Source organism: Sylvia atricapilla, chromosome 1 (assembly GCF_009819655.1).
Source record: "Sylvia atricapilla isolate bSylAtr1 chromosome 1, bSylAtr1.pri, whole genome shotgun sequence".
Classification (NCBI taxonomy): Eukaryota; Metazoa; Chordata; class Aves; order Passeriformes; family Sylviidae; genus Sylvia; species Sylvia atricapilla.
Genome location: NC_089140.1, coordinates 92,669,555 through 92,686,014, shown reverse-complemented (window position 1 = coordinate 92,686,014; position 16,460 = coordinate 92,669,555). Strand labels below are relative to the sequence as shown.

General features: G+C 40.5%; 1 protein-coding gene across 2 annotated transcripts in view; it reads left to right on the top strand.

Moving 5' to 3' along the window:
• CARMIL1 (capping protein regulator and myosin 1 linker 1) overlaps positions 1-16,460 on the top strand; it is a 191,666-nt gene that overhangs the window by 153,505 nt on the left and 21,701 nt on the right. For both annotated transcript variants that reach the window (XM_066328029.1, XM_066328021.1), the window contains exons 30-31: positions 14,426-14,492; positions 14,788-14,984. In XM_066328029.1, coding sequence (XP_066184126.1) covers positions 14,426-14,492; positions 14,788-14,984 — 264 coding nt within the window. The remainder of the gene's footprint in view (positions 1-14,425; positions 14,493-14,787; positions 14,985-16,460) is intronic.

Below are 16,460 nucleotides of genomic sequence, written 5' to 3'. Positions count from 1 at the left end.
GCAGTGAGGTGGATGTATTGTTAGTAAAATGTTTATGAGCTATTTGTTTTTATATGTGGATTGCAAGACGAATACAGAAAAGTTTGGAACACTTGGACTGGCAGCAAAGGGATCTGAGACCTCCATTGCTGGCGATAGAGGGAACAAACAGGCACTATTTCAAAGCCTGCCCACCTATTCTCATGCAGAGTGGCTGTGGCTAGGAGGATTTCCCTGACAGAGTAAGAATTTAGATATGTATAAACAACAAGAAAAGACGGAATAAAATATCACAAATGTGCTCACAAAATGCATCACTGAAAAATAGACTCTTACATGGTATTTCTAGTATTTTCTGTTGTGGGAGTTAGGACTTCCTAAATACCAAACTCTACAGTTAGCACTTATTAGCTTCAGCTTAGGGTAAGTTTCTCATCTAGCCTTTAGCGGCAGCCTGAGAGCCCATAATAGAAAGACTTGTCAGTCATACCAGCATTTGCCAGTCTGTTAAATGAGTAGTGAAGAACTCTGGGAGCAATTGAGTGGCCAAGTGTAGGACGAGATTGCTGGAACATTACACATCCGAGAGTTTCTGATCTCCCTGAGCTGCACTACACTAAATTGATGCTTCCCTAATCTACAGCTGTCTTAGTTGTCTACATTTAATGAGAGCTGCATTGATGGTAATAAGTCATTAGATAAAAGTTGTGTGCAACTAAAATGGAAAGAAAACTCTTTATGCAGGAAATGACTTTCTCTTCCCAGATGAAAGGAAAAACCATGGCCTGCTTTTCAGAGCTTAGATTCAATCATGAATTAACTTCATAAAATAGTGTGGTTTGTCTAAATTTTTCTGTGTATATATGATGAGTGTGACACGTATTCAACTCACGTATTCATTTTAAAACTAACTTTAAATAATGCACCCTCTTTTACTGAGGCTGAATATCATGTGTCTTGTAATCATGTAGGTGGATACTATGTGATTTTAATTTGCATAGTGCCTCTAGTTGTACTTTATTCTTTCATGTGCATTAGTACTTTGCGGAAGCAAGAAATACTAAATAATGCTCAATTCGCCACCAAAAGGTAGTGGAACATCTTTGTTAGATTGTGTTTACCGGTTATTTTCTAAAGGTGGTTTTTTGGTTTTTTTTTTTTAGCTATTTGAATGTTATTTTTGCTTCTAGCATACTAAAAAGAACTCAGTAGAGTCGAGACACTAAAGATGTTTTGAAAGAAATAGCTTTTATCTTACTATTAATCCATATACACATCTTTTTTTAGATATATCTTTCAGCAATATGACTTTATTACTATAGGTAGTAATAAGCATACAGCCAGGATAAGTATTGTTTTTAGAGCAAGATAGAAATTATTTGTTTTATGAGGAGGTCTGGTAGGAAGTTGTTTGAAACACGTAAAGGAATTGTAGGTTGTAATATGGAAGCTTGCCTATAACTCTTCTTTAAAGCATTTCAGTGTACGATTTAACCACTTGGATGGTAAATTGTGTTTGAAAAAATGTTAGTGGCTAATAGGAAAGGACTGCCTGTGATGAGTATTGAGTGTTAGCCATTTTTCATCTATTTCTTATTTTAACCACAGAAATTGTTCTGTGATTTCAATGGAGGAAAGTTTTTTAAAAAAGCCTCATGAGCAATATGTTAAAGTTCCTTGTTGAACAATAGATTTCACCTGTAGAGTAGAGAAGAAAATTTGCAGAAATAGCAGAACACTTTTAAATTGGTGGTGTGTGTTTTTCCTGGCTAGCCATTGTCAAAGATTTGGCAGATGAATCCTGTATTCATGTGAAAACCTATGTGTATGGAGGATTGTATGGACCTCAGTGTTTTCAGAGAAAAGGAAGAAATGACACTCACCAAGAATAAAATTATTGAAGCAAATAAACAAAAAAACCACCCCAAACCCATAAAGCACCACCTGTAAGCTTTTCTCCCCTGGCCCACTCCAAATCCCTGCCCCTCTTCCCATCAACAGCAAGTTTGAATTAAAACAACAGAAATGTCTTCAGTTGCATTCACTGGTGCAAGGAAGAGATCATGGAGCACACTGAGGAACCTGTGCACTGATGCCGTAGGAAGAAAAGCCAAAGCACAGATTCTCTGGTATGCCCTGACTTACTATCACACCTGATTCTTACTGCTTTCTATTTACCTGCCACAGAATTGTCTCAGGCATAGAGACTCAGCTTTTTGGATGAAAGACTGAACACCTACTGCAATAAAAATCCGTTTCCTGTTGGACTCTGTGTTCTCCTGCCCTGTAAATAAAACTCCAGCTCTGTGACTGACTTAATCCAGCAAAAATCTTTCTTTTTGCTGAAATGAGCATTTTCACTTTCCCCCATACACAGTTTGCACTTTCCTGCCCACAGCCTGGGTGTGGGAATTGATTCGACTGACAATTCAGCTTTTCATGGAGGATTTCTTTCCCAGGTTAGTTTACAGACAAACTAGTCCCCTGGTTGAGTCCACAAAACAAATCCTGAGTGGCAGAAACAAGCAGACAGGGATGAGGGCAAAGGCAGCAGCCTGGATGAATGCTGGATTAAATTGATTGTGACACTTGAGTTTCTCTCTTGTATGCATTAGCAGAAATAGGCCTTTGATGTGCAGTAAATACAGCACTCTGTGGGAAGCTAGAAACTGGCATTATGGTATGTGAGAGTGTTCTTGGCTTCTGAAAAGGCTCACAGGCATGAGAGCAAATCTACTTCAGTGGGAGTCCAGTCATATTTCTGACTCACCCCAAACTAGGACAGTTTATGGAAATATGGCCAGGAGGAGCAGAGCACCATGCCAGAGTCCTCCTTCAGCCTTTCGCTACACATGGCTGAGAAAGTGCCACACAAAGGGAATCAGTGGGATCATTTTGCTGAATGTCTTGTTTATTTTCACTGTATGTGTTATCCTCATTAGAATTATGAATACATTAATTTTAATAGTGAATATTTATTCCCTGCTCTTTCCTGGTTTCATCTATATATAGTTTTGCAGCATCCTCATTGTCCTTACCCATGTTTATTCAATACCTGTTACATGTATAGAATACAAAGTACAGGCTTATGAGGGGTTACATGTTCCCAGCTGAAACACTCTAAAAGAAACCTGGCTTTCAATGTCTTTTCTTGGTCTCTAAATGGAAGGAGGTGATGGAAAATTTATAAATAGTTTGTTTTTCTTAAACCAGCTGAGATTTCTTAGAGTTCAAAGCTGTTTCTCATAATCAAGGGTACATTACTGGCACAATATGAAGTAAATTAAGAATGTGATAAACTGCATAACAGCACTACATGCTTGTTTAATGAAAAAAAAAAAGTTGTATAAATCTGGAGATTGCTTTCTCCTTAGGTTATAGAAAGAACTGGGGAATGCAGCTGCTGGGTATCCTGTTTGGGTGGTGACACCTGTACCAGGCACTTGTTTTCGTGTAATATTGGTGCCTTAGCAGACCCAGATTTGTGTTGGGGGTGCAGAGGAGTGAGTGTAGTTGTTGTGATTTAATCTGGCAGGCAGCTGAACATTACACTCACCTCCCCCACAGTGGGGTGCATGAGAGAATCAGAAAAAAAGTAAAACTCATGGTTTGAGGAAAAAAAGCGGTTTAATAGAGCAGAAAAGGAAGCCGATAATAATGATGAAAAACGTACAAACAAGTGATAGATAATGCAGTTGTTTAGCACCTGCTGACTGATGCCCAGCCAGTCTCTGAGCAGCAGCCACCAGCCCCTGGCCAATTATCCCCAGCTTTATGAGCTGAACATGATGCCATATGGTATGGAATGTCCCTTTGGTCAGCTGGGCTCAGTTCTCCCAGCTGTGCTCCCTCACAGCTTCTTTTGCACCCCACCTCTCCTTGCTGGCCAGGCTGCATGAGAAGCTGAAAAGGCCTTGGATTTGTTGTAAGCACTGCTCAGCAACATTTAAAAGCAGCAGCATGTTATCAACGCTATTCTCATGCTAAATCCAAACCACAGCTCTGTACCAGATACTAGAAAGGAAATTAAGTTGTTCCCAGCTGCAAACAAGAAAGCAGTTACATCCTTTGTGGCAGCAATGGTCTTACTGATACTGAGTTTCCACTGGTTTATTTCATGTGTCATGAAAAAGCCACACTGAAAGGAGAGTTCTGTAACAAACCACTCACTGAAACACTGATCTTGAGAGCTTCCCTTCAGGGATTTTAAGAGGGAGTTACCGCTAGGAGGTTTGTCTATGGTGGGCAGAAAGGTCTTGAACACGCAGGTGTGCAGTCTGGCTAGTGCCAGCCCTGGCTGCTCAATCCAACCATTTTCCATTCTGCTGGCAAGAATTTGAATGCCCAGGCTGCCAGCACAGGCACCTCAGCCAGCACCAGGTACCTGTCACAGGCTGCTGATGGACACCCACCCACCACTTGGTGGAGAGGTGACTGTCCCTACCTTGGGTCGTTCAGCCAGTAGCTGAATGACCCAAGAACTCACCTACCTGCTTCAGACAGAGTTGACAGGTTATGAGGGCAAATCCCCTTCAGACCAGTTGAGTCAGGGGGCACTCATGAGGTCCCTTTTGTGCCAGCAGAGCCATGGAATCAGTTGATGTTCAGCACAAATAGATACAGAATCATCTTCCCACAGCCTCTGCTTATAAGAGTCTTCTTGTTATTTCCCTGGTAAATCAGCAGGAGCTCCTTTGGAGTAGTTCTTGCCAAATTCTGCTCTGGAGCCTTTGGCAGAGGCACAACAGCAAGCAGCATGAGAATAACCTGTGATAATGCTATTTCTGTTGCACACATCTCTCTGCAGCCATGATGTGTCGCAATTCAGTTAGTATCTGGCAGGTTGACCTTCTCAAATGGTTGAGGAGTTTTCTGTGTAGGTTTTATGGTCCTTTCTGCTGCTTTTTGATTCTTCCAGAGTCTCAGATGAACAACTTGGCATGAGGTATTTAATCTGTGTTGTCTGGGGAAATCTTGTTTACTCTGAAATCTGGAGAGCCTACTGAAAATAGCATGAGCATGAGTCTGTCTCACTAAGAGTGCTTCATGGTTCTCACTTCACCCAGAAGAACATTAGGCTTGCCATTCTTTGCTCAGCAAAACTGATACTTCATATTGCAGGGGTAAAGATTAGTTCCTCACAGGAAGAGGGGAGTTAAAGCCTGTGTTAGGTCAGGCAGTTAAGAGTACCATTAGACTTAGCTATATTTTGTCAAGGAAACTAGGTTAAGATGAGTTGGGTTATCAGAATAGGAACTTAAAAATAAATAAATAAATAAAATCAAGCATGCATTCTGCCAAAAGGCTAGAAGACAACTCCTAAGTCATCAGGTCTCATCACTGATATCATTGACAACTGCATCACACAGCCTTATTCAAAACTCTATCAACCTTCCTCTCAAAATATCTTCCTGTTAGACTAGAGGAGAACTTAGAGCTAAACATACATTCTTTGGATGTTATTCAGGTCAGCTAAAGCCTTATTACAAAGTGGTGGATGTATCTCTGCAGTGAGATCGTATCTCATGTTAGATCAAGTTACTGTGAATTTTTGGGGTCAGTAGTGATAGGATTGGAATACTAATGTGAAACCAAATGCACTTAAACAGGTGAAAGAATCTTCAAGTATGCAGATATTAAAGAAAACTTTAAAAAAAAAAAAGAAAAAAAACAAGAGAGAAGAACAAAGTGATAGAAAAGTCAGGTTGGTTTCACTCAAAGCTGATCAGAACCTCATTTTATCTGGTACAGTTTAGCTGTGAGTAATTTCTAATATCATAGTATTTAGATACTCCTGAGAGGTTTGTGTCCATACAATCAGCACTTAATTCCATGCTTGTGGGTGAGTAGTCCTGCTTTGCAGAATAGACATCTTCCAATCCTTTGATGGTGTTTCTGTCCTTCCTAGGCTCATCTGCTGCCCTATGTCTGACCAAGCAGAATTATTTAAATCACGTGTCACACTTTAGTGTCATCACTGCATAGGTCAGCTTTTGAGTTTTGCCATCCTCTCTTGGGTAAATAATGATTGACATTTTCTATCAGTTTGTTTTAGAGAAGAAACTCAAATACCCAAGTATTTCAGTTTCTCATACAGGGTCTTAGAATATTTGCTAATTGCCTGTCAAGATATTTCCTGTTTTCAGTAGGAAGATATCTTGATATAGTATAGGCGGGACTTACAATTCAGAAAGTTGAGAGGGTTTTTTTAATGTTTAATTTCATAAAGTATATTTCCAAGTGTCCAAGGGGTATAAAGATTTATTGTGCATGCTGGAGAGATGTCTGAAGCAATATTTTCTATGAGAAAAATAACAACAGCTCAAGTGTGGCTGGGTTTTTGATAGTAAAACTTCCCATCATAATTCTGAGCATAGAGTCCACTTGCTGCTCCAGGGTAAACTCACTGGGATAAGTCTCCCTGTAGCATTTCCCCAATCAAATGTCACCACAAGCAATACATCATCTGCCCACAAAGGGTCTGACAAGGGTGGAAAGATGGCTGGTTGCTTTTTGTCTGGGTGACTGCTTATCCTTTTGGTAGCTATTCAGTTCAGGTTGTTGGACGGAAGGGGAGAGATGCAGAAGTTTTGTTGGTTCTCAGTCCTGGGAAGCTCTAGGGTGGGCAGGAACAACAATTCTTTTCATGAAATCGTCAGATGGTTTAAGTTGGAAGAGACCTTTAAAGATTCACTAGTTCCAAGTTTCACCCTTGGCTAGATCAATGCCCTAAGCCCCATTTTTCCTGGCTTGAACACCCATTCAGGAGTACATTGCCTCTGAGTTGCTTTAATGATGTTCTTGCCCAGGGCACCTGATACATATGGCAGCTGTTAAAAGAACTGCCTAAGGCTGTCTTGAGTAGCTGTCCACCCCTGCATATTTGCCAAGTTTAAGAGCTTTTTATTCTTACTGTATGGAAGATTAGGTCATGAACAAAGTAAATTTTGGGCTAGCATTTGCTAGCTGAAGGTAATAAACAATGACAAGCAAGTGGGTTGTGGTGACTTAAAGATATAGTTTGTGCTAGCTGACCCTAGCAGCACTCTGTACTGCACTTAGTTTTTAACTGAAATAACTACAAAAGCAAAAGTAATGTAGTTGGGACCATCCTTGGATCATCCTGAAGCCCAGGTACTGTAGAAGATGTTAACCTCTTTATGAGCAAATAGAAAATAGAACTGATGCTATGGAGAATTTCTTTTCCTTTTGCAGATGGTAGTTGCAGGCATGAATTCCTTGCAGGATAATAATTCAGAGCATGGAATTAAACATTTGGTTTAATAGTTTTAGGAACTACTCAGTTTAATTCATGTGTCTGATTTTTCACTCTTCATAGTGAAAGCTTTAGTTGTTTTTATGCAGGAATGTTTATTAGCAGGAATTTTACATGACTTGAAAGATGCAAGTGCAGAATTATTAATTAAAAGGAAATACTGAAATGTTTGATGAAATATCAGAGTACATGCACCACATCTCAGCAAGCAGAAAAGCAAAGGTTTCTTGTTTAGTAAAATATAACAAGCTCAAGGGCAAATAGACTGAGCTTATCTTACTGCAGTGCTACTCCTTTTTCTTTTAGAAAATGTTTCTGTACAAAGTAATTCTAAAGGTCAGGGTGGTTTATATGAGACTAATTGAACCAATACTGAACCATAGCTCCTTCTCTAGAAATTCAGCTCTTCAGGGAGGGAATGAAATAACAGACATACTCCTGAAACTCACATATGAATTATTGTATGCCATATATATTTACACTATTTACTCTATCTATCTGTCTATCTGTCATTTCTATATAGAGTACAGAACTCTGAAATACAAAGGTAAGGACTAGATCTCTCCTCATGTGAAAAAGCATAGGCCCTACATTCAGGACTGTGAGGGGCTTTGCTCTCCTGTCTAATGAAAAATGCTCCATTAGCTGTCATGGATTTTAGCATTGCATTTAACTTGCCAAGGACAATGGCACTCAAGGGGCAGATTCTAAGGACAGTGGCTCAGGTTACTGTCACTGCTAGTGGGAAGTGCATCACTGATTTTTGGAAGCCACACAGGAGGTTTCACCCTGGAAGTCCCGTCTTAAAATCTTCTGCATTTGAAGTAAGCAATAGCAACTTTCTAGTTTGTAAGATTTTCTATACATATGGTGGAGATACCTGCATTTCCAAAGATTTCATGTGCAAAACCCAGAACTGGCCAATTTGCCGCTTTGCTTTATAAAGTATACCTGAAATTTTTCTCTTCCCCCCCCCCCCCCCCCCTTTTTTTTTTTTTTTCTTCTTTTTCTAAATGAGACACTGTCAAAGGTGGTTAGGAGACTAAAAGAAGCATGGGAAACGTTAATTGACTGAACTGGTGTCATGGCAGCTTTACAGGTCAGAATTCCTTACAGCAAAATAAAACAACGGGACTTGTGAAAAAATGCCTTGTTTTCTTATACCTCTTTCTTAAAAAGGCATACTCCACAAAATACATACAGCTGAAATGGTAGAGCACTGGACAAAAATGCTCTGTAAAATTTCTTTGAAATATTTTTATGACATCTAAAACCTCGTTGGCATATTGTTAGAATTCTCCGATGCAGTTTCTGGTTTTGTTTGGGTTTTAATTTTCTTGGGATTTTTGGTTATGGGTTGGCATTTCATCTTCAGGGACGGTCCATGTGCACTGGGAGGCAGACCACTTCATACTGTAGTTATGCTGAGAGCAGACAAAGGGGGGGAAGGTTGAAAGGCCTCATGGTCTGTAGGCTTCAGGGATCTGAAGACTAGCATTAGGTTCCCTGCAGAGCAGCCAGATTCCTTGGTGGCTTCAGGCATGGCTCTTGGTCTTTGCTTTGCTTCATGGTGCTTCCTTGTCTAACCCGTTGCCTGCTGTGCGCCTCTCTCCCTCCTTACTCCCTACCCACAAGGTGATTAGCACCTTTTAAATGCCTCAGTAGTTGGGAGATCACTGAAATGTGGAAAGTAGGAGTTTCCATAAGCCCTTGTTGGATCAGGACCATAGACTGTAAACTGCCTCAAATCCTGGGATTGCTTCCATTTATGTGTGTTACTTAGTACTGTGGTCCTAATCACATTTTCAGCTGTATATATAATACAAATAACTTTACTGCCTATGCATTAAAAACACAGAAAATGCTGGAGTACTGCCATGAAAGCTGTCTGAAAGAAAACCAGTGTTGCAGATTTATTTTTTGAAGGGGGAGCACTTTTTTTAAGATGTTTAAGATGTTAGTCAATGGATTCTGCAGTCTCCCCAGCAATCTCAGAGCAGCTGTAGTGGTTGGTTGTATAGAAGATGAGCAAGAGAAGAAAGAACATGGGTTCTGACAGAGAAATTGAGTAAGAGTGTATGTGTGTATGGATAGCATACAAAACCAAGGGTAATGAGGTGATTTGCCTGAATCACTGCTAGCTGAGAATTCTTGCATAATGCCAAAGTTTCTAAGGGTAAAAGAAAATAAAGACCAAAAAAACCACAAAACCCTGAGGCAAAACCTCAACAAACAAACAACTGACCCTGAAGACAGCAGGAAAATAAAGGAGAGGAGCTGGGTGCAAGAACATGCAGCAGTTTCTTGACAAGATGTTTAATCCAGACCATGACTACTAATGCCACATTCTGCTAACACCTGTGGTCTCGTTATAGCAGCAGTCCCCATTCACCTTGAAAACAAAACCACACTTCTAATAATTGTTTTTTCTAACCTAAATTTGGGAGGACCATGGTTGGCCATGAGCCACAGAAAAGATGGGATACAGCATTTGACATTGCTTCATTTCCTGTGACAGCTATGCTGCTTCCTTCTTATGCTTATAATTTTTGAAGAGAAGAGAAAAGGTTAGGCTTTAGTCATGAAACAGCATCTTTCTCATGTGCCAAAAGTGCTTGAAAGTCTGTGCCTCTAAACCTCCTTATAGGAAGGAGAAATACTGTTGCTTTAGTTTAGGTTTATTTAAACCTCAGGAGAACAGACTTCCATCCTTTTTCATTCCTTCAAGAGAAGCTTTGTTTTATTTTCCTTCCTTGCTTGTACACCACAACAAACTGGCAATTTTTAATTCAGAATCTTCCTTCAGACTAGGAAGTACTAGAATTACATTTTTTTTTTCTCGCTACTGGTGCCAGCAAAATGAAAAAAAATAGTACATTGGGACAGCAGGTGGCAGGTTGGCACCATGGGCAAGTGCCATATATTGGAAACAGAAAACCAGAATTTGTCCCAGTGTAGATCAAATGAGAGATCACATACTTCTCTGGTTATGCTCTAGATATACAAAATGCATAGCACTTCCAAATTTAAGGGATTTTTACATCATTTTTGCATGTCACCTTTCCTGCTATGACTTCCAAGTGTTTTGGCTTTAGTTTTCTTTATTTTGGTGATTCCTGGTTTTGCCTCCTTTCCTGAGAACTGCTATTGCTTTGTCTTCCCCATTTATATTCTTTTTTTCTTTCTTTTTTGCTGCATGGAGACTCTCTGCTGTACAAGTGTAAGTATTTTTTTAGCTCTGCTGTTTCTGGCCTACTTGTTTATGTTTTTGTGCTCCATTTGCCTCTGTACTGCCTTGAGAGTCTCCTGGGAGACTGTAGTGCCATCCATCTGCACCTCCGAATGAAACAGGCAGTGGTTCAGGAATGAGATTGGATTTACAAAAAGGTTCAGCTAATGTAGCATCTGAATTAAAGGATCTCTTGGTTTTAAGACCAAGCCAAAGCTGAATGCTTGTGTCAGAGGTATAAGCACAAATATAAGCTCAGAAGGAAAATCTGTTGATTTGGTTTGATATTCAAGCATCATACAACTTAATGAAAGAATAGTCCTCAACATGTTCTCAAAGCAAAAAAAACTCATATTTTGTGGGGAGACTGGTTGGGGATAAATTTCAAGAGGGCTCAGCAAGTTGTTCATTAGTTTGTTTGAAATCTTTTGAAAGGGAAGTGACAGTAGGGTCACAGAGCATCTCTGTATCTAATAGGATTGAATATAAATTATGTTGGAGTAGGAGGAGAAAAACATGAAAATAAGCATATCCCTCGGCACTGAGAGTAATTTCAATTATCTCTATAAATAAGGAGAGTATCTGAGATCGTGTTTCTGAAAGTACATTGTTTTCTAGTATTCAAAACAGAACGATTTCAGTTGCTGTTTTTAATTCCCAAGGTACTAGTGTTCTTCCACAGCTGTTAATACAATTTCAGTAAACTCCAGAGAACTCAGATAATTTTGTGAGGAAGGCAGTCAGAAGGGAGGAATCTGGAAAAGTCATCATGGAAAGAGATCTTGGGAGCTTAAAGCTAGCAAGGGCACATGACAGTGTGTAAATAAGCCCTTATTTGGAAGTGTGATAGAGATTTGATGGTTCACATCTACTGCAGAGGGACACATTTATGGAGCCATTCCCCAGAGCTTAGTGGCATAGATGCATGCAAACTTCCAAGAGGTCCTCTCAAATTCCAGAGATGCAGTTAATATTTCTATATGTTCTGCCAGGTAGTCTACAATGTGCTCATGGAAAAGTAGGCAAAACAAGGAAGAATTCAGGAGGTGGTGTGCTAGAATGGGAAGTCTGTGGAAGATGTGTATGAGAGGAGGTGATACTAACAGCTATTCCTCTGCAAAGGCCACAAGGGAAGCATAAGGCCAGAGAGCCACGATGTGCTTGTGGGGCCAGAGGTGGTGGGAAGGCAGAAGATGTGCTTCTGCAAAGCTGAACTGCTTCCATGGAAATATGGGAAATGGGCTCAGGCTGGGGAGTTCAGATATCTCCTCTAGCAATGACATGTGCACTGCTGCTGTAGCAGACTGTGTGGTGGCTGAGATGTTAAGCAGAGATTAAGCCTAATATTTTGTAAAAGAGCACACTGGCCTATTTAAATTAATGCTTTGACCCATTTTGCTCTGCATGTGATCTAGAAAGTTCACTTGGCAAGAAGCCTTTCATCTGTGCACTTCCTAAACAGGCTAGAAAACAGAAGGTTTTCAAATAAAAGTGTATGTGGAGCTGTTATTCATGCTGTTAAAGCAAACGGGAAGCATCTCTATCCCTCTGCCTTTATCCCCAGCAACCAAGCTGCTGATGGATCATGCCAAGCTGACAGTAAGTTATAGCAAAGACTGGCTGGCTTATGGTTGTCAGCACAAGCTCTGCAGGGTCATCTAGGGGCATTTTCTTGTCTGGGAAGGAAAATGAAATCATTCTGTTCCTGGCTGTTGGAGAAGTATTTGGAGCATTCCAGTCCTTGCACAGGAAGCTCGAAGCTTGCCCTGTGCTGTTTTGCTTTGGTGCCCTGGGCCGAGGCAGCTCTCAGCTTGTCTGTGTTCACCCCCTCAGAGCACTGGCCGTGGCTGGCAGCTGCTAAGTGACCAGAACTTTTCCATCAGCCATGCTTTCTGCCCTCTTTTCTGATCTTCTTTAGCACAGGAGTTGCCATATGTGCTAAATGTAACTTCCAGTCACATCACCCTTAAAAATCGGGGAACAGACCAAATGCACATGAATATACCTTAACAAGGGAAATGGGCTAGGTCTGGAAATGAAACTAGGACTATGGATAGTGACTTGCAATTGCTGTCCCCCAAATGCTGAGCTGCTTCAGCTCTTTCTTATATGAAGTGCCAATGCTTCTGGTTGTTTCAGGTTTGGGGGATGGATGGACAGCTGTTGAGGTGTGCAGTTCAGAGGCTGCCCAGCTGCCTACCTCTTGCACAGTACACTGCAGTTCTGGCTGAAAAAAATTCAGCACCCCTTCAGCAATTCACCATCAAACCTGTTGCATTTAATTTATTGGTAACTCTGAAAGTAGCGTCTGACCTTTTGGTGCAGCAGCACTGCCTGCTCATTAGTGTCAGAGCAAGTCTGCTCAGGTAGTAAACTACTTCCTGGCTGGTCTTGAAACTACTTTGTCATTTACTGGTGGTTGTCAAACATGGAAGTGGAAACAAGCAACATGCAAACGTGTCCATTGTTTTTTCCTGACAATGTACATGTCAATAAAACCAGAGCTCTGTTGCGCAGGCAGTGCTATCACTGCCTACTCTGTAGTCTTTAAGTCCTTTTCTGGTCTTGAGAACATGGCTAATAGCTGTCCTGTCACAAAAATCTGTCATAACCCTGAGCATGTGAGTAGTGGTCTAATGGTCCTCGTGACTACTTTGGGAATGTGAATTTAGCACATGCGAGTCTGTGCACTGAAATTTCCATACATAAAAACCAGCAAATGTTTGCCTTTAACAGTTCATGATTTGTCCGAAATGTTAATGCCAACTATGTCTTTTCTGGCTGATATAAAATTAATACTACTAAACTTCATTAACAATTCTATTAATCAGTGGCAAGCCATCACAGCTTGCTGACTGATACTCCAGAATTTAAGGCTGCTAGATTTGAAGTCACTAGGCTTCAAGATGAGCAAGTTAATGGAAGCATATGGGTATCACTAAAGCCAGCATGTACAACTCTACCACAAAAGGAGCCCATCTTTATAGAAGCTGAGTGATTTTAAATTAACTCTTGAGAAAACCTGTGGGTCAACTTTTAAACAAAAAGTCTGACAATGCTGAGCTATGTTAAGAGGTTTGAAACTGGTGATGGATCCACTTCCTGTAGAAAACCGGTCTTTCTCACCATGCAAACTTTCAGAAGGCTTCAGTCAAGACAAGAAAGAGAACTTTCTTCGAAAAAGAACAAACTTGAGTCTTAAGTCTTATTTGCGCTCTTAAGGCAACGTACTCCTTTTTTTGGTGAAGATTACAAGGCACATAATTCAATAACTGTGTTGAATGTATGCTGAATTTTCCACCTCTTCTCAATGTGTCTAAAGTCCAGGGAAGTCATGTGTTTGCTACAGATACTGCCAACACTGACATGGTGTTTTTGTTTTTTGAAGAAGCGCTGTATTCTCCGAGGCTCATTTTCCTAGACATGTTCAGTGAGCTGTGTGGTGATGTCCAGAAGCATAGATTCCCAGTAACATGCCACTAACAAATGAACTAAGGAAATGTATTTTGTATCAAAAATGAAAGCCAGAACAAGGGGTAGACTATACCTGGTATTGTCATTAACTGTGCAATGTTGGACAAAGTAATTAAGTCTTAAATAAGTCCCTCATGATCTCTGCAGAGATGAGATTTTAATAGTTCCCTTGTTTTACAGTTGGGGATCAAAGAGTTAATGCTTGGACAGTTTCAATAATCATCCTGTGTGCAGCCTGCAGTTTTAGTGGGAAAAATTAGTTACTTCCCTGGTTCTGTTCAAAGTCAGTTGAACAAAATATAAATTTAGAAAAAGTTCTGAATGTATGAGAGAGGGGGGAACAAAATCTATTCCTTTCTGGTGTTAAATCAAGTCAGATCATTAAATGATTCATAGGCTTGAAAAACTGTTTTGTTGTAATTTCTTTTGTCCCCTAAAGTAATTTTTGTTTTGTTTTGTGTTGATAGATGACTCCTAAATCAAAAAGGAAAAGCATCCACAGTAGAATGCTCCGGCCAGTGTCCAGAGCTTTTGGTAAGTGAGAATTCCTTAAAATCATTCTGTTTCTTTGCTTGCCTAAGGTGGTTCTAGATGGTTCTTGGTGGAAAAGCACAGATGATTCTCCCTCCCTCTGTACTGCATTTGTGGCCCACATTGGCTGCTTTGTCTGGGGACTCTGCTAATGTGTTTGATAGTAAATAGCTGCTCACAGAGATATTGTAGCTAAGTTCCCTGAATGTGCTTATAATTATTTGCCACCAAAAAGAGGAATGGCATTGTCTTTTAAATACCATGTTAAATCTAATTGGAAAGTTTTGATTTCTCTTAGAAATGGAATTTGATCTAGATAAAGCACTGGAAGAAGTACCTATCCATATAGAAGACCCACCATTTCCTTCCAGCAGGCCAGACAAACGAACTTCTGGATTCATTTCAGAGCTACCATCAGAAGAAGGAAGGAAACTGGAACACTTTACAAAATTAAGGCCCAAAAGGAATAAAAAGCAGCAGCCCAGCCAAGCAGCAGTGAGTCTACATTAAAATATTGCTGGCAATGTCACGTGTTGATTGCTTTTTTGCCATGAGTCAGGTCCTGCAGTGTAATGAGGACAATGGTTGAAGGTGTAAAAGCCATAAGCAACTACTTAAATTTTTCTTCTGGTATTCATGTCTTTCAGTGTGCTATCCCTATTACAAGCTTTTTGTCTCATTTGACACAGCCTAAATCCATGATATGTTTTATCCTTTTCTATTTTGCTTTTGTTTTTTTTTCATGCAAGCAGTTTCTGGAGGTGCTTGGAGCTTTCACAGGAAATGCACAAAATATCATGAGACTTTTCAATTGTATTGCAAGGGTTTGTTAAATCTTAATCCTTTTTTCTGCCTGTATTAAGATGTGGTAACTTGGCATGAATTCTTACTTCTGTCAGCTCTCAGAGGAGCTGCTCTGATGACACCTAGTTTCCCACAGCTCCCAAACTGAAGATGGTGTTTGGGCCAGCAAATATGCATAGTCACAGATCTGCTTTTCATGCTGGAGCCTGCCTTAGAAAGGCACAACAGAAGAGCACTGTCTGTTCACAAAAGGCATCGGTGTGAACTCAATATACGTGCGTGGAGTTCCCAAAGTTCCATTTCCTTGGCACACTGCATCAGTAAAGATTTATTTCTGTGATGGTGTGTCCTCAGGGTATGTAAGGACAGATCTGGAGGAGGTACAGAGTTATCTCACAGCAACAGAGCACAGCTGGTATGATAAGTAGCCCTATCAAGGGGCAGCCGTGGCCTCTCTGTGTTAGGCTGCCTCATAAGAAATGCCTGTGGCCTCTTCTGCTTCCTGAGGATTTCCAATTGAGAGGAGCCTTGAAAATTTCCCTAATGCTGGGAAAGACTGTATGAGGCAGTGGAGTGCTTTTTGTACCACTTGGAGAGAGAGAAACGTTCAAGCAAAGGCAATATTCAAGCCAACTTTCCATTCCCTTGTGCTTCACTGGGAAGGTTAGAGGTAGCAGGAGAATGGATTTGTCTCCATGTAGTGAAAACACATCTGTGTTTACTTCTCCCAGTTCTACTGCTGCAGAACACATGTGTTTTCCCAGTCGCTGCCAAACTCAGTGCATCCTGTGCCATCAGCTCAGGGACATGGAGGGAGCGTGGGGCGTGGGAGGGGCAAGTGCTTGGCTACCAGGCAGGGAACTGGGACATACAGTGTCTTCTTCAAGAGCAACAAAAACGTCATTCCTTGTAGAGGAGAAGTCTTGCTTCCCATAGTAATGCAGTGTTGTGGGAATGCTCATCCATATTGAATTAATTAGGAAACTGGGAGTTTGTTTAGTTGCAGAAATTGAAAGGAGGTGTTTTTTTAGTTAAACTTTTTTGTCCGTCTTATTTTTATAGACTATTTCGTTCCTTACTAGTTCTGACAGCAAAAGGAGTCCAAACAAATTTTTGAAAGGCTTAAGATGTTTGTTTTGATGCTTCTGAAAATGAAACAGACAGATT